This window comes from Syngnathus leptorhynchus, chromosome 1 (assembly GCF_054491065.1).
Source record: "Syngnathus leptorhynchus isolate UIUO chromosome 1, UIUO_Slep, whole genome shotgun sequence".
In the NCBI taxonomy this organism is placed as follows: Eukaryota; Metazoa; Chordata; class Actinopteri; order Syngnathiformes; family Syngnathidae; genus Syngnathus; species Syngnathus leptorhynchus.
The window spans coordinates 19,690,634-19,712,558 of record NC_141195.1 but is presented as its reverse complement, the minus strand read 5'-3'; the positions used below and the strand labels follow the sequence as shown (position 1 = coordinate 19,712,558).

Here is a 21,925-nt window from a genome sequence, read left to right as displayed (position 1 = left end):
CCTTTAACTGTTCCTCTTACCATGCCCGCTTATGAACCACTTAGGTCGATATGGATTTTAACCAGTTTCAGTGGATGCCAGTAAGCCAGGTGTCCAAACATTCAACCATCACCAGTCACCAAAACTCCTCCTCCGTAAAGACCACGGCCTCATCTGCAGTGTCTTCAGCGATGCATGAAACAACAGAATATTTTCCTCCTCCACCACCTATGAATCTGCTGGAGATAACACAGGAAACCCCTGAGAGCAGTGCCCAGCCCGACAGGCAAGCAACCCAGAATAAAAGCAATTTTAACAAGGAACAGTACTTCAAACACAAAAGCATGGCTGAACTAAAGCGCCTCTACAAGCATATTCATCCAGAGGTGCGCAAGAATCTGGAAGAAGACTACCAAAGTCATCTTACCGAGTCAGAAAATACTCAGGAAACAGTGGGGGATGTTCAGCAAACATGCTTTAGGTTTGAAAACGAGGGTTCAAGTGGGAGTACGAGTCCTGATCGAGAATCTGTGGAGTGGGATGAGATCCTCAGAGGTGAAGTGCAATCCAGGCGCTGGATGTTTGAAAACAAGCCATTGGACACGATAAAAGATGACACCCCTGATGAGAATGAGGTTAAGAATATTGCGCAGCAGGAAATCATTGCTGGGAAGGATGTTAAATACACAGCATGGATGTTTGAGACTCAGCCCATGGATGTTCTCGGGTCGGAGACGCTTGATTCTTCAGATCAGGCGCAAAAGGTGACCGATCTTGCAAGAGGAGATGTCCGTACCGCGACTTGGCTCTTTGAAACGCAGCCGCTGGACTATCTGAATAAGATCTACCAAGAAGATGAACTGGATGCTGTTATCACCAAAGACATCACCGGAGGAGATGTGAAAACCGCTCGGTATCTCTTTGAGACACAGCACCTAGATTCACTGGGCAAAACAGAAACCATCGAAGAGAGCCATTTCTTGAGCCTGAAGTCTGAGCTGGAGGAGGTTAAAGGGGATGTGAAGACAACCACTCGCATGTTTGACACTCTCCCCATGTGCGTCATCAGGGGGGATTCGGGAGAGATGCTGAAGATCACGACTATTCGCAGGGAGGAGACCGAGAAAGGAGACGTGACGACATCACGCTGGATGTTTGAAACCCAACCCCTTGATACTATCAACAAAGACCTTGCTAATATAAAGCTTATATGTGGCATTTCCATGGAGGACAACGTTAAAGGGGGAGTCAACAAAGGTAGATGGCTTTTTGAGACAAAATCTCTGGACACGATCAACGAAGAAGAGTGGGAGACCACCAGGATGAAAAAGGAAGAGATCATTGGAGCTGACGTAAGGAAACACTGCCTAGTTTTTGAAACTCAGCCTATGGATACGTTGAAAGATAACGCCAATGCTCGATTTTTACCCTCCGAGGAGATAGTTGGAGGTGATGTGCGATCAGCGAAGCATCTCTTTGAAACCGTGCCCATGGAAAATCTCAAGGAACTAATTGAGGTGGGGAAACTTACAAAAATGGCAGCAACTGAAGAAGAAAAGGGCGATGTGAGGCATCAAAAGTGGGTTTTTGAAAGCCAACCTCTGGCGAATATAAGAGAAGAGAAGAAAGAAATGATGAGAACTGTGAACATTGAAGCGCTAGACAAAGGTGATGTGACAAACTGTAAGGAAAAGTTTGAACGTATGGATTTGAGTAAATGTGAAGGCGCACAGAAAATTCAAGTTGAAGGTGTCACAAGTGGATCTGTGAAATCCAACCGAGTTCTATTTGAATCCACACCTTTGTATGCCATGCAAGACAGCTCCGGCCATTACCATGAGGTGAGGACCGTAAGGCGAGAGGAGATTGTCAAAGGAGACGTGCGTAGTTGTCGATGGATGTTTGAAACTCGGCCTATTGATGAGTTTGACGAAAGCCTCCAAAAGTTTCAGCTCATAAAAGGCATATCGAAACAAGAGATTGAGTCCGGGGATGTTAAGACAGCCAAGTGGCTGTTTGAAACGCAGCAACTTGATGCCATCAAGCATGTTGATAGTGAAGAAAAGGAGACAAAAGAAGAGACTGAAATTGAAAGAGGAGATGTGAAGACTTGCAGGTGGCTCTTTGAAACCCAACCAATTGATGCCCTCTATGAGAAAGTTGAAAATAGCGAGGCAAATGTTCAGGAAGTGCAGAGAGGTGATGTCAAAACTTGCACTTGGCTCTTTGAAACCCAGAGTCTCGACAACATACGTGACCATACAGAGTCTGAGACCATTTTAAAAACCTGCACCGTAAAACAGGACGATATCCAAGGAAAAGACGTGCGGCTGGCCCGTTTTCTTTTTGAGACCGAGAATCTTGAGAACCTCACTGGTGAAGACAGTGAATCTTTCAGAAGGGTCACCGAAATCGACATCCAGTCAGGTGACGTTTCTAGGATGAAGTACATTTTTGAGAATCGCTCGTCAGACATAATGAGTTCCACTTCGGAGGAGACAATGCAGCTGTTGAAGATGCAGCAGGCTGACGACATCCAGAAGGGCAATGTGGTCAATTGCACCTGGATGTTTGAGAACCACCCAATTGATACAATCCACGATGAATCCAAAGAAGAAAGAGAAATTCGAACTGTCACTGACATTCAAGGGGGTGACGTCAACAAAGGTCGTTTCACTTTTGAGACGTTCTCCCTGGATCAAATTAAAGACAGATCCAGTGAGTCTGATATTTCGAAACTCACAAGTATCTTTAGAAATGATATAGAGAAGGGGGATGTCAAAAATTACACCATGATGTTCGAGACCCAACCTCTGTATGCTATCCGTGACAAAGAAGGCCATTACCATGAAGTCACCACAGTCACCAAGGAAGAGGTCATGAGAGGAGATGTGGTGGGTGCCCGCTGGTTGTTTGAGACCAAGCCTCTAGATTCCATCAGAGACTCGGAGGAGGTGTATGTTATAAAAGCTGTTACTGAAGAGGGTATCAACAAAGGAGATGTTAGCTCTGCCAGATGGAGGTTTGAAACACAACCTTTAGATGAAATTACGGAGGAAATAAAAGTAATGTCCAAAACAGTTGCAGACATCCAGGGTGGTGATGTGAGGACAAATAAGCAGCGATTTGAGACGGATGAGATGTCGCAAAAATACATCCGAACGGTCAGCGTGAGTGAAATCCAAAAGGGAGATGTCAGATCAGCCACCTGGATGTTTGAAACGCATGCGATTGACGAGATTGGCGACAAAGGAGCAGAGTATGATGGTTTGGAGAAAGTGACAAAGGAGGAAGTGATGAAAGGGGATGTCAAACAGTCTGTGTGGCTCTTTGAAAAGCAGCCGCTCGACAGCATCAAGCACACGGATGACACAGAGCTTGTGATTGAAAGGCAAGAAATTCCACAGGGTGATGTAAAGACAACGACGTGGCTCTTTGAATCGACGCCTTTCAATGAATTCAATGAGATGACTGTGGAAAAGAGAGACATTGTGGGAAAAAGCGTTAAAGAGACACTTGAGGAACTTTGCTCTCGGAAAATGGTTGACTCTCAAGGCATCCTCATTGAGGCAGATGAAATTGGCGATGTGCGAATGGCAAAGTACAAACTGATGAACCAGGAGACCCCCGAGATACAAAAAGAAGAAATCATTCGCGGGGACCTGAGGAACATAATGTTCAACCTATTGAATCGCAGGGAGACCACCGAAAGGGGCATAACGATTGACGTGGAAGAGCGGGGCAACATCAACACCACAGTAGAGCAACTGTTCAACCAAGAGAAAGGCAGCAATGTTGAGAAAGAGGAAATCCTCCATGGGGACATCCAGGAGGCCATAAACAATTTATTCAGGAACGAGAGTTCTTCCAAACACGGCATTCTAATTCAAGAGGATGAAAAGGGAGATGTGAGGATGACAATATATTCCTTGTTGAATAAAGAGGAAAAGGCAAGTATGGAAAAAGAAGATATCATTCAAGGGAACGTCAGCAAAACCCTTCACCGGCTCCTCTCCAACTCAGGGGCAGAAGACGCTAAAAAGATAAGGGTAGGCGAGATAGAAAGGGGTAATGTCAGCTTTTATACGACGTGCATCGAGTCCGGTGCCTTGGACTACTTGAAGCAGCTTCAATCCGAAGCAGATGAAACGGTGCAAGCGGTAGAAAAGGAGTGCATTATTGGCGGCGATATTGAGGAAACCAAAATCCTGCTCAGGAAGAACCAACAGGAGATCGGCCGCACGGTGGCAAAAGATGATATCGTTCCGGGTGATGTGTGCAGCATTGTTCAAGTCTTCATGACGGAGCCCGCTGCGACTTACAGAAACCTGGAGAAACAGGACATTGTGAAAGGAGACCTTAGCGCAGCCTTGGATTCACTGAGTCAAGCCATCAATCAAAAAGCAGCGGTAGAGAAAGAGGAGGTGGTGAAAGGAGACATACCCACGACTCTAAGATCTCTGGAGAAAGCTCAGTATCAGCTGAAAGAAATGGAAAAGCCAGAAATATTACGAGGAGACATTAAAGGGGCTCTTGAGTCACTTGAGAAGTCTGTAACTACAAAATCGGAAAGCTCCGTTGAAGATTTAGTGCCAGGTGATGTCAAAGGGACCCTCAAGTCCCTGGAGGAAGCCAAATGTGCGGTCAAGGAAGTCGAACGAGAAGAGGTTGTCAAAGGCGACATCCAAAATGCCATGCAATCTTTACACGAGGCTTCCAGTGAAAAGAAGACATATCAGTATCAAGTGAGTGAACAGGGGGATATCAAAGCAACCATCCAGCTTCTCCTTGAGCCAACAACCAGCCCAAGAATGCAGCGCCGGGGGAGCATCGAAGGAGATGTGAAAACATCCATAAAATCACTCTATGAAGGACAGGAAACAACAATAATGGAAAAAGAGGAAGTCGTGAAAGGGGACGTTCAAGGGGCAATAAAGTGCCTGATGCAAAGAAAACAGTATTCAAAGCCAAAGCGCGTGCACTCAAAAGCAAAGGCTCCCCAGAAAAATCCACTAACGACCGGTATAAATCAAGTGACACACGAGCGCTTACTTGAAGAAAATCGAAAGAGCATAACAGGCAGTTCAGACGTTGCTGTAAAAAACCTCTCTCAAAGGTGTGAGTCGCAAAAGCACAATGAAAACAAGCTTCTGAAAACACAGGTAATTACCAATGAGGCCTCTGTGACTGCATCCAAAGCAGACAATACTGCTGGGGCCTTTCAACAAAAGAACATAAAAGAAGAAAAGCCCAAAGTGCTGCCCCAACAGAAAACACAATCCGCCAAGGCCATTATGACAAAGACTAAACAAACATCTAATTATGAGCACGCAAATGCTAAAACAGCTGACGCGAATACAATTAAAGAGGTACGCAACACATTACAGACAAACGTTTCAAACAAGCAAATAAGCAAAACGAAGACGGTTCAACAGGTACAGACCAACGTCGTGCACCAAACGGTCTCTCATCAACAAAATATCATCATAACTGAGCACGCAGCTCAAAAGCAAACAGAGAACCAGGCTTTGGCACAAATGAAAAGCTTCAAAAACATAAAGAGCGCCTCTAATAATCTGGACATGGTGACGCGAGGCATGGCTAAAAAGGGTAAGCCGGAAATTCATTTCCCTCCACCTCCCTCATCACCACCTCCTCGTTCTGAGTCTGAGCTTTCCCTCCCTCCACCTCCCTCTCCCGTGCTAGAAAGCCCAGCATCCGGCTTGTCCCGAGCTGCCGCCGTAACCCAGGAAGGTGACCTTCCACCACCGCCGCCACCACCTCCTGTTGAAAGTGGAAAATCTGGCCCGGAATTTTTTCCGCCTCCTCCTCCAACCTCCTGTTCTGGTCAAGATTTTCTTCCTCCCCCACCTTCACAAGAAGAACTCAATGCAATGCCGCTCCCTCCTGCTGCAAATCCAGGGAAGCCCATAGGCAAACCTTTGTTTAAAGTGCCCAAAGAACCAGAGGCTCAAAGGCCTGTGCCTGTTAAACCAAAATGGCAAAGAAACATTCAGAATCCATTGCAACGTCCCACTCAGCTTCACCTTCAACAAGAAAAACCTACAACAGCACCTCTCGGAGAGGTCAAAGTTCAGGAAAGTGTCACAGAAGCAAGACAGCAGGATACACACAAGCATGTTGAGACAGACAAAAAAATGCCCAACCTCCCGTCTGCTAAACTGATGCAAAACCCAAGCCCGCAGCCACCCAAAAAAGTATATCCTCCACCCATGAAGTTGCCACCGCCCCCCGAACCAGTTGCTGCGCCAAAGCCGAGGCCGTACGCTAGCAAATTTAAAACCCCCCTCATGCTCGCAGAAGAAAAATTCCGTCAGCACAGAATGGAAAATGCCGACACGGGGACAAGCACAGTCACAACTCCCATCTCTCCTCCAGTGAGCATACAGACCCCTGCCAATGTTGACACTCTGCAGTTTTCCACATTAAGTGGGACTGAAAAGGTAGAGACTACAGAAGCACCCAAAGCAAAAGTACAAGTTCCCGAAGAAGAAACTTCAGTGCAACAAACTACCAAGAAAATCCCATCTCAGATTCCTCTGGGCAAGCCCTTGATCTCTGTTGCAAATAAGAACGTAGCCCCAGTGTATTCCAAAAATTCTGTAGACAACCAACAATTTTCTAGTAAGAACTCTGAAAAATTACTTTCCTCAAAAGTCAGCCGGACAAATCAAGCTGCACCCGTACTCAAGAGTCAACCTTTTTCCCAGTCTGATCACAAAACCTCAAATGTCCATTCATGCGTTAATGTCACCTCTTCAGTCAGTGAGCAGCAGCAGGTCATTAAGAAGTCCACAGCCGCTATTATTGATGTCACACACAATGGCCTATCTGAAGAAAATACACATGTCCAAGGACAGGCCGCAGCAACGGTGCAAGGCGCAGATGTGAAAAATGCCAATGAGATTGTGACAAAAGAAGGAAAAATGCCTCCTTCTCAACCCACAAAAATTCCCAAGGTAACGCCTAGTTTCAAGGTGAGAACCTTTAAGATGCCTGCTGAGAAAAAAGATGACAAATGTGACACTTTGGGACAAATCCATGCAATGAAAAGCGAAACACTCTTGCAGCAGCAGGCAAGCAATGCGTCACAGAGGAGTGAAACAAAATTGACCCAGGAAAGCACCCATGTGACATCATCAACGACAGAATTTCAAGCAAAAGACAACAAATATTTGGGGCCAACTAAGGAAGAAAGTTACATGAAACCTGTGCAAGGAAATAAAACCAAAGAAACAAAGCCACTTGAAGTCACTGTTTTGATGCCCGAGAAGTCTAGGACAACATCTGTCTCCCAAGTTCAGCATAGCACGAGGACACAGCAAGTCCAAAGACAGCAGGAGACGGTTGTGACAGAGAGGGTGGTCCAGCATAGCAGTCAAAGGCAAGAATCTGCTCATACGCAACAAAAGCAAATCAAACAAGAAGCTCCAGAAATAATAAAACCGCAGACAACAGCGGCAAAGTCAAAAAGTGACACATCGATGAAAATGACTCGTGTGGACCAGGCCCATTCAGAGGAAATGCCACAAGTGGAGAAATGTCACATCTTGCAGAATCTGCTCACTCAAATGAAAGACTTTGAGGGCACACCAAGTAAAATTGAGCCCACCGTTGTCGGCATGATTATAAGTGATCTCCCTGACTGGCTGGTGGGATCAGAGCAAAGAAAGAATTTAAGTGGAATTGCCAAACAGTCAGGTAAGAAAAAGTTGAAAGAAATGATCGCCTTTTTGAAGAATATTATCCAAGTTAAGCTCACAAATCTAGAGGAGATACTGACAGCTGTGGAAATGAAAGCAAAAGAGTTCCCTCCCCCGCCACCCCCAGTGCCTCCAAAACCAGACCAGAAGGTTTTAAGTGGCGTGACGACAAAGTTATCAAAAATCAGCATCGGTTCGTCCAAAACTGAAAAGAAAGGACCACAAGAAAAAAGGTCCCTGCAGGAGAGCAAAGTGCAACAGGAGCTGAGTGAGGCAGCAGATCAGAGAGTCCACTCCCCATTGGCCAGCATCCGCACCCCCTCCCCCACCTTCATTAGCATCGAATCCAGAAGGATAGAGTCACCGCTCAGAGGCACCCCGTCACCGCCGCCTTACAAGTCTGTCGGGACGCCTCCCTCTCCAGCTCGAAAGCGGTACACCACCACATCAACCTTCCGGGCCACGCCATCTCCCACCATGAGCCGCTCTGAGAAGATGATGAAATTGAAAGACACTACCTCAAAAGATTCTTGCACCCCCACCCCTCCACCTACCATGGCCTCGGCAGAGTTGTTTGTGGATTGCGTAGGGCGATCGTCTCCGTGTCTCAGCCAGCCCGTATCGATAAATGTGGCAGAACTCGGCGACTCCATGATGACAGTCAAAGACAAAAAGTGTTTCTTTGAAGAGGCCCGGAAAGCAGAAGTAAGCAAGTCGTACCTTCGGAAGGATCCGATCGATATCCCTGAACGTCTCGAAGCTGATACGGAGGAGAGTGCTCAGGGGTTGACTGCAGACATCTTAAAAGAAGACTTGCCAAAAGTGGACATGTCGAAGCTGGTCAATAAATTTGAGTCTTCAAAAGCAGAGGTCTACTCCAGGAAAGAGCCAATAGTGATTGCTGAGAGGCTGGGCAGTGACACTGAAGACGCAGATGCCGACCCACGCGCCCTGCGAACAGAAGAAGTGGCAACGTTCAACGTCAAAGCGATAAAAAACGTTTTTGAAAGTGGCGAGCACAGTTCTCAAGCGGCTCGAGATCTACGAGAACAAATTGAAAAAAGAGAAGCAGACTTTTCCCACTCCAAGCCAGTGGAGCAATCTGAAACATCCTCGCGATTCTGTAGCATCGATGACTTTGGGAACATGATGAGGAGCGAGGTGCATTCTGAAAGCTCGGGGAGCTCTGCGACCCGAGGCAACCCTCCATCCTACGCTGATGTCGTTAGAGGCAGAGTTGCAACAGGTGCCGTGCCCTCCGATGCTTCTGCTGAGGAGCTACTGCGAAACTTCCAGCATTCTTGGGCTGAGAGCCAGGGTGGCTTCCAGAACGTGGGCTTCAGTGTCACGGAGCAGAGGAGTTCACAGACTGTCACACATCAGCAGGAGACTGTTGTGATGGGTAATGCGAGCATTGCCGCATGACGACACTAAACAGGCTTGATGGTGTGTTTTGGTTTGTAACACTTTAAGACGTTCATCCTGTGAAAAGAAAGATTTTGTTTAACCAACGATCTATGATTGTTGTCCTAACCCTGTTTTGTGATTGTTGTCATTTTGTTGTTTTGAGCAGTTTACAGGTGCAATGATTCAAGCAATTTCACACCTCATATTTATAGTCCACATTGTTTGCTCATGCCACCTGGTGTGATTCTAGCGCTAGCACTAACATATCGAACGAGTATTACTCATACCTTGTGTGGTGTTTTCATTGTCTCCAATGAAAAGCAAGCAAGCATTAAGTTTAAAACAGCTGCGGATGAGAGATTTGGTACCTGGGCCCGTGCTTACCCAATTCACCCCTCGCCACTATCAATTTTATCAACCATCTACATATACGATGTGTCAACATTCTTTGGCGTACCGTGCCGCTCTCTTCCACGCACCAGCAAACAGTGTCTGTTGCACACTGAATTTTTCCGTCTGTCATGGAAAGGGTACACTCTCATCCTGTATCTCAGAGCAGAGCAATTACATTTCTCCAGAAGATAACGTGAAATAAAACAATATGTGAAGGCATTTACTTGTGAGTGCTTAGCAAATACCACCAGAACGATAACACTTTCCAGGGCTTCAAAAGCACAATCGCTTGCCCAATTGACTTTGTTTTAAGCCTCTCTCGGGTCTAAAATCTGAAGCACAGAGTGAATTATGGTCTCGCTGAGAAAATACATGATACAACATACCGCATGGATGCTGTGACTGTTTTGAAGCATTCCTCATGAACCAAAGCAATTGGCTAAAAAAATTGTTAGCAACCCGATTTGTGAACTGAAGTTCCACTATTAATGATTATGAACTTATTTTGATACTAGCCACAATTACCACAGTGATACAGCAAGAATGTTTGAAATACAAATAATTGCATCATGGTACTGCTGGATCCGGGAACAAGATTCTAAAGTCCAGCTGCTCAATACATTTATTATGTTGTTGTAGTTTGCAGACATGTAGAACTGTATAAAATTGTTCACGTCCAAATAAATTCTTCTTGAATCTTGAATATGCCCCACTGTGGGTGAGCACCCTTCTAAACAATGACTACAATAACAAGTATTTTTGGTGTGTTTTTGGAGTTGGTGTGTTAACTTTATTAACATGTTGTTTTTTTGGATTTTCGACACAGCTCATTGTATGTCATTGCCACTTGGACAATGTTCTTTAAGCTGCATGCTCTTGAGAACGTATGTTCATGCAAGTTAAAATGGCCTCTCCTCTTTGTGCAGAAGATTCAAGTTCCAGATTCCGAACTGTGCAGGGTGTGTCGGAAGAGGGTGTACCCCATGGAAGCTCTGATTGCAGACAAGCAAAACTTCCATAAAACTTGTTTTCGTTGTGACCACTGTAGAGGCAAACTAAGGTGAAGTGACACAAATTGTAAATATTTGGATTTTTTTTTTTTTCCAAGAGTTTACCTGCTTTTTGTGCTTCTTCTTTCGCAGTCTTGGCAACTACGCATCTCTCCATGGACGAATGTATTGCACACCACACTATAAGCAACTCTTTAAGGCCAAGGGAAATTATGACGAAGGATTCGGACAGAAACCTCTCAAAGAACGATGGAATAACAACCAAAAAGTTTCAGTTGAAAAGACGGCCATCAAATCATCCTTGCCTGACAAGAAAGTGAAAAATTCCAAATGTTCCACTCCACAGAGCAAACATATTTATCGGGATTGTGACAAAAGCTCAACTGGGAATGAAAAAAACAAATCCACAAGTAAGATTTCTGTTGTGTGGCCTCCTCAGTCTGATTCCCCAAAGAGATCCTTCACTATCGAGGAAGAGCTGAAGTTGATGAAGCCGTCATGGCCCCCGGCAGAGGGTTCAGTGCAAGAAAAAGAAGTCACTCAGTCAGCTAAGCCTGCAGTGAAAATGGGTGGCATCCCCCCTGCTGAAGCTCAAAATATACACCAGGAGAGAGAGCAAGGAAGCGCTTATTTAACCTCCAACATAAGAACAAAAGAGGAGCCTGCAGTTGAGGCTTTCATTTGTCCTGCCTTTGGCTGTCAGGAAGCAGCGGGTGAGCATGCCAGCCAGGAAGTGAACAACAGTGCCTGCGACTATTTGCCTCCTCTAGACTCAGTTGTGGAGTCGGAAGTCGAGGAGCAAAGAGAAGAGATTTTGGATGAATTTGTAAAGAGTGTGATGGAGGAGGAAGAAAACGAAATGATGGAGGAAGTGACAGGAAATGACAGACAGACAGATTATGCAACGGGTAAAAATGTGGCTACAGTTGAGGAGGAGTTACAGGTGAGCTCACCAGAGGTGGAAACCCTCAATTCAAACATCAACAATAACAACAGTAGTCTGCTGCTTGACCATCACGTCTTGTTGCAAGGGTTGACGGAGGATGAGGAAAAGGCCTTTCAGTCCAACCCTTTGACAGACGCAAGTAGAACGGCTTTCCGAGCTGACTGCGGTGATGAACAAAACTGGATGCCAGCTGAAGTGCTACAATTGGCACAAAGGGATGACGCCTTTGTGCCAGCTGCTGCCAAATGTGCTGAGGCTACAGAATCAGATCCAGATGTTTTCACACATTTTCCAGAAGAGAAAGCCAAAGGAACTTTTTCTTACAAGAAGACGGTGGCTGAGCCCACCATTAGCACGTCCAGCTTCCTGGAGGACGTTTTTGCGGGTCTCAGTACCAGTGGCTCCACTCTGCTCTCCGACTTGGAATTTGACATCTTTGGGGAATCGGCCGGGGATGGGCCTCCGCTGACAGCGCTGGACGATCTTTTGGATTTGGGACGAGAGCGGGAACAAAATGCAGACCGGGCAGAAGATGAGAGAAGAAAGGACGGGAGCGGCCACGAAGCTTCTCTGTGGGCCCCTGACGAAACTCTGACAGCAGAGGAACAGATCAAGAGGAACCGCTATTACGACGATGATAGCGACGACTATTAAATGGCAACCATTGCAGTGCAAAATCAGAATCAGACATCATCGCCCCTTCTCAGTTATATGTACACGTCCATGGAGAGATGAACCGCTTTCATTTAAGCTTTCTGCAGTTTTAGCAAAGATGAGCTGCACCTGGTGTGCACAATAACATGAATATTTGCTCTTGCACAGAATTCACTTATGACTTGCTGAAATTATATTTGCAATAACACATTTCACATAAATAGCTTTCCCTGAAAATGATTGCTTGAATGAATATATCTGGACATTTTTTTCCCCTTTTTTTCCATTTATTGTCTGCATTTTGGGTGAAATAAAGCTTCATGAACTCAACGGTTTATGACTTTTTAATGAGTAAGTGCAGCGAGAAATGAGAGCAGCACTGGCGCTGGGGTGTTTGATATACCACTCACACGCATAAGAGGCAAGAGGGGATCTCTTTGGAGAGAGGTATATTGATTTTTACTGATACACAAAGACTGCGTATGACTACGTTTCCCATTTAGTTACTGCTTCTTCCTACAAACAAGAAGTTACGGTACTACGTGTAATATTTACACCCGTATTTACCTTGGCTAAAACAACTAGTTTTAGAAAACAGATTCTGAGGAAGTGGGTTCAAAAATTCTCATTTTTTTCCATTATTAACTAAATTTACATAGTAGAGGGCATGAGGACTAAAATACGTAATAACCCAAAGGAGCAAAACAGAAAAGATAAGATATTTCTGGGAGCAGGGGGCAGAAAGCTTGTAGGTTTTACTTAGCATTGGAACAGCGAAGCAGTGCTTTTCGTTATAATATACACACCGCTGGTCTACATTAAAGCTGAATTGGAACACAGGGGCATGATCGTTTGCTCATCCTCTCGCACTCATATGTTCCTCTTAGAGGCAGCAGAACACTTGTGGCGAGGTTGCTCAGAGACACTCATAGCAAACAAGGCAACTCTGCTTGTGGAAAAACACAAGTACATCCTGCTACATATTTTTAAAAACTTTCATTTTGTTTTATCATTTTTATTTTTTACATATTGCAGTCAATCACAGTTATGGGAGTCCCAATTAGGAAATAGCAAATTACAAGTGATCTATACATAGTTTCTACAAATGTTTGACATAACATATGAGGAAGTGAGCGCAAATTACAAGCAGAAAGCAATGACTTGGTTGGAAGAGGGTTGGTTGGTAGGTTGATTTCTTGTTAAAAGCAGACAAGCTAATTTACTGTAGGTAAAGATTTCTCACAAGTGAAAAAAAGAAAAATACAATCGTGTATATATTTAATTTATATATATATATATATATATATATATGTATATATATATATATATATATATATATTTATATATATATATATATATATATATATATACATACACATATATATATATATATATATACATATATATATATTTATACATATATATATATATATATATATATATATATATATTTCTAATAATAATATATATATAATTTACATATACATCAAAGTCTGCTTTATTTATATATAAATAAATAAATATATATATTGTTATAAATAATATATTATAATATTATATAATATAATTATTATATAATATATATATTTTTTTCTTTCACAAGTTACCATAAAATCACATTTGGTGGGATTTGTCTCCAAAAACACAGCTTCTGCGCAAACGGAGTGAGTTAAGTGAAGTTGACGTCGCCAGCTAAACCGGGTTCAAGGGGAATACACGGATGTTTGAAATATTGTCGCTTTTTGTCCATCACCAGAACCGTCAATCATTTCCACTCGCTCCGTTGCTTCAAAGTCAGCTTCGGTTCTCCACAGCACAGCACAGCACAGCATCATCCGCCTACTTGGGCTCGTCCCCATCGGTCCCGAGGCCGAAGGTGATTGGCTACTATCGCTCCACTCGCTATCCTCTGGTTGGGCGGCTGCTGTCCTTACGCCGGTTGCAGCCTGCCCTCAAGAGCGTGCGGCGCGAGGCACTGAATGCAGTACATCAAAACTGATGTCGGACCTGACCGGAGAGCAATTCATCGACAAGCTGAACAACAGAACCGGAGATCACCGGTATGTGGACAGAAATTCTCCTCATAACGCGCGCGTTGTTCTGCTGGGTGCATGCGTGCGTGCATGTGTTTTTAAGCACTCATTTTACGCTGCAGGTGCGCCTTGTGTCAGACTGATGAAGGAAGTGAGCTTTATTGTTTTTTTTTCTTGCAGCCTCTAGTGACAATCAATTTCACATTTGGATCATTCTTATGGATTTACAATAGTTGCATTTGGACTTTGCATTAGTTACTGAACCAGTGGTGCGCGCACGGTTATTTCTGCGCTGGACTGTCATAAGAGTGAACGTGACGTTTGAAGCGCATGCCATCATCTAGTGATAAGAAAGCCTCCGCTACTGGCGCTTGTATGTGTGAGAGAATAGGAACATTGCAGCGATGGAGTACATCCAGATTAGTGCATTGTGCATCTCATAATACCCAGACAGCTCTTCATCGCCTAATAACAAGACTGCATTTGGCTGTTAATCCATGTTATTAAAATTCATCATGCGCATTTTAGTACATAAAAAAAAGTGCTCAGTCACTCAGGCGATATACAAAATAATTACAAATACTACTGTCAGCACACATTCCATGAAAAAGAAAAAGTCCACTTGGAAATACTTCATTCATGCTGTTTGGGTAATGGCAGAGCCACAGGTGGCGCTGTAACCACCAGCTCCAGGGTCATTTAACGTTTCATTTCATTCCAATTAGTAAAACCCTTAAAATGTTATTTCCTGGTATGGCACACTGACAAAATTGAAAAAGTACTGAACATAAAGACACCAAATCAAACATTTGAACAGTGAACACAGTGGCCTTAACAGCAACAGCAACATTTCTTTTTCTTTCTTTTAGTTTTTTTTGTAAGTTACTCTAAAACGCTGAAAACTATATTTTGTTAAATAATCCAGAGAATGGGTTTCACAATGCCTGCTTTTATATACCGGTAACTTTTTTCATCCAAGTAAAAAAAGTTATCGCTCAAGCTACTACAAGAGAAAATGACACAATGCTAATTAAGACTATCTGCACCTATAAAATCCTGCTGTATTTGTTAGTATTCAATCTTTTATATTTTGCGTGGAACAACGATATTCTGGCACAATGCACTTGTTTTAAATGACATACCGCAATTGATGGCCTGGTGTACTTCAATTAAGCCCCTTGTGTCGCAATTGTTCAAAGTTAACTAAATAGGGCTGTGCAACATTTTTATCCAGTTTGTTGATACAAAGAAACCACAGGTGAATTTATATATTTGCACCTTTTTATTGTAGAATTAATTTAATACATTTTGTATGGTAAAAAAGGAACTTGATAGTGTTAATGATAGAGTTTCAAAGAGCTAATATGTGATTTTCTTTTTTTGGACCCAAAAATAAATTATCTTTGAATAATCGTGAGTCGATAATTTCAGTTATTATCAAATTGATTATAATTAATCTCTTTTCATAATTGAGCACCCGTATAACTAAACATAGATTTTTGCTTCTATAACATGAAATAGTCATACGGTGCCTACCTTGTCCAAATAATCTTCTTTTCCAGCAAAGGCTATCATTCAAAACAGAATAAAAATGTTGTCGAATTGCACAGTGGGGAGGCATACAGAAGAAATGGAGCTGTTTTTGTAATGTCAAATTCTTGCTTTGGCTCTGGCTTTAACTATTTCAAAAATGTTCAGGTATCGTGTGAGAATGGTCATCCTTCACAGAAACCTGCCAAAATGAGGGAATTGTACTTTGAAAAATGTTGCAATACACGTCAGGTATTGCGATGGTTTGTGATGGTATGGTAAAAGTACAGGAAACATTTTTTTCTTTTGGCCAATTTGTTAGCTGAAGAAAAAGCAAATGAAAACAAAACAAAATATTCTTTTTTTGAAACATACTTGACTTTGCAGCACTGCAGGCTTTCACTTTGTAGCCAAGAAGTCGTATGATTCAAGCCTACCACTATCTCTGCTGACTTAATCCTCTCAGATCAATTTAGAAACATGCGCTTTGACACTTTCTTTGACTGGCATTAAGAGATCAAGACACATCATCTCTTCTAGGGCCATGTTGCGGTCAATAAATCACCACGTTCCACTATCTTGGTATTGTAATAATGCCCGGAGAAAAACAAGCCTGTCTCAGGGAATAAAAGCTTGTTTAATCGCACACAGCTCCCAAATTATCTCATTTGACCCAAATGACCAGATAACTGATGCTGTCGAGAATGACGAGGTCGGATGGAGGTTGTCTCTTTGAATTTCTGAACCATCCCACAGGCCTTCCATTCAATTTTGTGGGTCATGACACCTGGTAATTTAATCTCAATTAGGCCGCTACCTGGTACACACCGAGGACTTCATATGAAGGAGATGGGAATTAGGTTCACCAAAGGCCAGTAGAGGAGATGAAGAGAATTTTTTCTTTTCCTAAAAAAGATGTCAGTCATGCTGCAAGAAATGCCCTCATTCCAGTTTATGACCAATTACAGTATTTCCCATTACATTACACTCGTTTGTATTCACCTAATGTGTTGGTTGTTTGCTTATTCATCCCTCATATGGGGCTTACATGTGAAGGCGTCAAGATTTACTGGCCAAACATGACAGAGAATATATATTTTGACTTCAAGGGTGGGAAATTGAAGTTTTTTTCTTTGGCGACCAAATTGGTTTTACCTCGGGCACAAACATAATTTCCAAATTAATACATATAAACAATGCATTTTCATACAGGAAGTGTCTGGAATGCAATTTATTGGTGCAAGGCGACCCTCCCAGATGCAATAAAACGCCTGTGACATTGATGAATGGGGCTTGTAAAGTGCACGATAGGATGTAGTATTTCAAACCAACGGATTGAATTGCAATATACAATGTTGACGCACATTTTTTGCTTTTGATGCGCCTTCTCTTGTCAACAACGTTCAAAGGGAAAATCAGTCAGTTTGTTGGTTGTGACGCTGGCAGTGTTGGTGCCTTCAGGGAGATTCACAAATGTCAGTGTTGCTTTTTGTGCATCTCCCGGGGAAGCTATGTTTTACGACGGCCTTTATTTTTCTTTCACCTTTTACATTATACATGTAAATAGACAGTCGCAATGTCAGTTATAGGTACTAAATTGCAATTGGGCACTGTGATCCCACAGTGGGGATTTCATTCTTCCTTTAAAGAATGAATAATACTGTTTTAATTTTCACTGTCGGGAAAATGTCAGCCAGTCCCTGCCCACACTTGTCTGGAAAAATGAATATAAAACACACAAGGGTTGGGAAATTAACTCATTGCAGCGGCCAAATTTATATCACTGTTGGTCAGAATTTCGGACCACCCACCAGGAAGCTGTGATAAAAAATTTATAACAAAATAAACATCTCAATTACATTCAAATTGAGCCATACAATGGATTAAATGCCCAGCTTTACTCACACGCACAATGAGCCAGGGCGATCCTCTGACAATTAGCTGATTTTAAGACTGTGGTGTTTAAAATGTACTTTAATTTTTGATATGTTCATTATTTTAATGAAAGCCTAATACAGAAATGGTTATTAAAACACAGAGAAACAGGGAAAAAAAAGCACACTATGTCCTCTCAAGAGGATCCTTTCACGACTCCGCTCTTACAGCTTGTAAACGTTGTCTGCAGTGGTTAGGGTTAGACAAAGGTCATTGGTCCTTGAGGTGCTATTATATGGAAATGATTAATCAATATTCCGAGTGGGGGGCCTTTAATAGGACAATATGCCTCCACAAGGCAAAGGTTGTATTGCCCCTGGAACCTGAACAATGGACCTCACGGAGGCGGCATAGTAGAGTCAACAAAAAGTCATCGCGTGCTTTTTCTTGCTTGACCTTCTCATTGAATAATGAACAGTCAACCACAATCTACAGTTTATTACAATTCATGCATGCATGCTTTTTACTTTAATTACCTCAAGCGCTCTTTACGATGGTGTCATCTCTTATAAGGTTCGGAGGCTCTGGCAATACTGTGACCGCTGTGTTTATTTAGTCCTCTTTGAGGGTATTTTATTTTGAAGAGCTCTGTACAAGACTTGTGCAGTGAAGCTTAATTTACAAGTTCAAATTATTCAACCCCCATTTCACTTTTGCTGTAAACGGCTCAATTATGATTATTTGATGGCCTTCAATTGCATCTGTGGTTAGTATGGCTTATGTCAATTGCTACAGCTTACTTTGACAGCAGTAATATTAATCACAATAAAAAAAATGAAACAATTGACATACAGTATATAATATTTTTTTCTTTACATTATAATTTTTTTCTTTTTCTGCTGAGCACATTAGAGATGAAACAGTAGCTAGCCTATCCCAGCCGGTTTTAGGTGAGAGGTCAGGTGCAACCTTCCCACTTGCATTCACAATTAAGGATAATTTTTAGTCCTGAGTTAACCTGAGAAACATGTTTTTGTAACGTGCGAGGAAACTGATGTATCCAGACAAAAGCCATGCAAGCATGGGAAGAGCCTGCAAACTTGACACAAGTCTTGTGACAAGATCAAAGTCCTGAATTTTGAGGCAAATGTGCTATTTGACATCAGTTGACAGATTGAAATCTAACAAGATTATGCTGATTTGTAGCCACCAGTCTCCAACAACATGATGCATGAATAAGCCACTGTCCTGTTTCTTTTTTTTTTTTTTTTGCAGTTATTTTTTCATATGTATGTATTTGTAATGAACACATCGGCATTGTAGCGATACAACGATAGTCTAAATGGCATGTTTTGATTTTTGATCCTGTGTTTTTATAATTTCCTTTTGTGTAAGCAGGCAAATGATGCAGAAGGACAAAAGAATATGATCAAATTTCATGTCCAAATAGCTCTTGTTATTTCTATATTTCGATAGACAATAAATGCAAATATGCTGTTCTTAATTGTGATTGTAAAAATGTGAGACAATAGCTGCATTGTTTGCAGGACACATTGTCCAGTCCCTGTGGGTTTACGACGTGACTCCCTGTTGGTTACCAATTTTTATTTTTCACAAAAAATTGCTGTTGTTTTGTGAGCATATGTTTGGTGTCAAAGCTGCGATTGTTGTTGCGATGGCTCAGAATGGGAGTCATGAGAGTCTTTACTCTGAATGCAGCGATGCAAAGATCTAGCGGTCATGTCGGTACGTGGCCTCTCCTTGGCTTCTTACTGCTCCCACGCAGGCTCGCATCTCCAACTCTCGCAGCTGTTGGCTGCTGGCACCTTCGCAATTCGTGCACAAGGCTCGGAGCAAAGCCTGCTGAGTTCCCTTCCTGGTTTGCCAAGACTGTGACAAAGTCCCTCCGAGCCTCTGTTATTGAATTTGGGCTGAGATTTCCTTTGCCAAGTTGACTCTTTTTTTTTTTTTTCAAGCAGTTGAGCAGCTTGGTGTTATAGTGGTTAAATATTCATGGCAATGTACTTTGGGAAAAACTGAATAATTGGAGTTTTCCAGCTCCAATATTTGTCATAAAGTGTGCAAACAAAATCCTCTCACTCTTGCTAATATCAGCATCTTGCATGTTTCTGTATCTTGCTGGAGGTGATGACAATTTTCATTTGCAGTGTTATGAATAGGGCTAGACTGATGATTCAGCCAATACATTCGTACTTTAAAAACAGAAAAATAGGCTGATTTTGACGGGGGCTGATATTTCGTTGACATTGCAGAAAATGACAAAGGTAATTCAATTCAAATTTCACTCAATGCAGAAAATGACAAAAATAAGATTAACAGATCCGCCACCCACCCTCTCCAAAAATATCATTTTTTTGCAGATTTTCTTTTTTCTCAGTTGTAAAAATAAATTGACACTAAAACGTGCCTGTAATTCATATCTTCATTGCATGCATTAAGGAAGCAAAAAATGTTATTTCAGTCATTGTATATACATATTTGAGATTTATCTCCTGATTGGTTGTCTTGATTTGATCAGAATTGGCATTAAAAACTTGAAATTGGTTGGGCAATAGTTAACTGTATTCCACGGGGGCCTTGATTATTCTTTTGTCAATTTAATTACCGGGATTTATACTTCTAGGTGCCATATTTGTATTCAAAACGTTTCTACCTCAAGACTTAAGAGCCATTTGGTTTTAAAGTAATGGGGTGCACTTCCTCACATTAGCCAAAGACTAATCAAACTTTAAATGACTGTTGATCACATAAAATGGATGATAGACTTAAGTGTGTGTTCAGTGGTGCTGAACGTGCTTCAGGCTACGAGCAAGCAATTTATAAAATGTCTCAATCACGGTAGTTTTCATTTGCCCCAAAGTTGATATACTGCAAGTGTGAGTCATTCAGCTTGTGTATACACAACGCATGTATTTTTTGTGTCATTCATTATTGCAACCTAGCTTTTTTGTTTTGGGTAAATAATAAAACACAGATTGCAGTTTGGCCCCCAGTCATCAAACACAAAGTATTTTCCTACCTTGTAAAATATCAATAGCTGTACGTAATGTCTGTGACTGTGCAGCAGATTTTCATCAGAATTCACTCTCAACAAGTATGCAACCCTCTATGGACCTATTACATATTTCATGTGTTTGACATCTTGGCCTAATTATAGCGCACACGCTATTATGTGTGCACAAACACCATTCAGAGCACCATTAATCCTATCCTAACAAGATGTAACACCAGCGATTTCATACTACGGTGGTTTGATACTTTTGATGCATGTTTTGGCATTGTAACCCAATGCAAATTTGACATTTGTTTCTTCTTCTTAATGTCTCCCGAAGTGGCTCTAATTGATTTTCCCTGTAGGCAGGTTACACTGGATTGCAATTTATGAACCCTATTTTATCCCGGGCAGTTCGGTTTATTATAGACGGATCAAACAGCTGAGCTGTTGATCTTGACCAGAACTGCCGCCCCTTGTTTTGCTGAATTATTGTTATTATTGTCATAATTAATGTAATATAATTACTGAATTGAAAATGTAAATTATGCACCTGAACAAATAAGACCTCAAATCTCGAAATATAAATGGAAGCAAAAAGTCAAACTGAATAGTTTATTCAAAATATTACCAAAAAAAAGCAGGATTATTTCCAATTCAAAAGAATGTTTCATACAAGTATTTTTGTTTTGAATACATTGATTTCTTTTTCAACATTCAAATTCAACACATTTATTTTCAGTTTCAAGTTTTATTTTAATCACGCACAAAACCTTTGACCCATATCTAACTCGATAAACTACCATTAATCTATGCTCACAGTGTTATTATTTGTGATCAGTTTTCCTCAGGTTTTAGCGCTGAATATTTCTGGAGGAAAGCCAGAGTTGTTCAATATTGCGATTCTCCTCTTCCAAGGACTTCACTGCTTGAATTTTCTCAATAGGATTTACTGAAACAGAGGATTAATCATGCGTTCTTTTTCAGAGCTTTACTTAACTTGCTTACAAAAATGCTGATGGAAACGTATCCTTGGCAGAGATTACTGCACTTTTGCTTTTTTTTTTTTTTGTTCTCTTTTGTTTTGTTGTTTTGTAATGCTGTCTGAGTGAGGTTTTTCAACGTCAACATCTTGCTTGAACTATTGTGGTGTTGTCACAATAACAACATTGAAAATCTGCATACAGGGACTGAAACGGTACCTCGGCAAAAATCTAAGATTCAACAGAAGTTGCTAAAATAAAATTGACCAAAGAACTTTTTTTCAAATTCTTATTAATGCAAATATAAAGTCTCATTTTAAATATCAACACTTAACACAAACTTTGTTAAACAAAGAAAACGGCTGACCTATTAGTGTG

At 41.8% G+C, this 21,925-nt stretch overlaps 2 protein-coding genes across 5 annotated transcripts in view; both read left to right on the top strand.

Moving 5' to 3' along the window:
• The window catches only part of xirp2a (xin actin binding repeat containing 2a), a 31,385-nt gene extending 20,822 nt beyond the window's left edge, over positions 1-10,563 (top strand). For 2 of the 3 annotated variants that reach the window (XM_085910726.1, XM_085910716.1), the window contains exons 8-9: positions 45-9,149; positions 10,430-10,563. In XM_085910726.1, the coding sequence (XP_085766852.1) occupies positions 45-9,128 (9,084 nt within the window). In that variant the 3' untranslated portion in view covers positions 9,129-9,149; positions 10,430-10,563. The remainder of the gene's footprint in view (positions 1-44; positions 9,150-10,429) is intronic. The other variant, XM_085910734.1, reaches the window with a different exon arrangement.
• Positions 10,564-14,004: 3,441 nt separating this feature from the next.
• Positions 14,005-21,925, top strand: part of LOC147062546 (beta-1,3-galactosyltransferase 1-like) — a 51,575-nt gene continuing 43,654 nt past the window's right edge. For both annotated transcript variants that reach the window (XM_085912848.1, XM_085912857.1), the window contains exon 1: positions 14,005-14,173. The gene's annotated coding sequence lies outside the window, so the exon portion shown is untranslated. The remainder of the gene's footprint in view (positions 14,174-21,925) is intronic.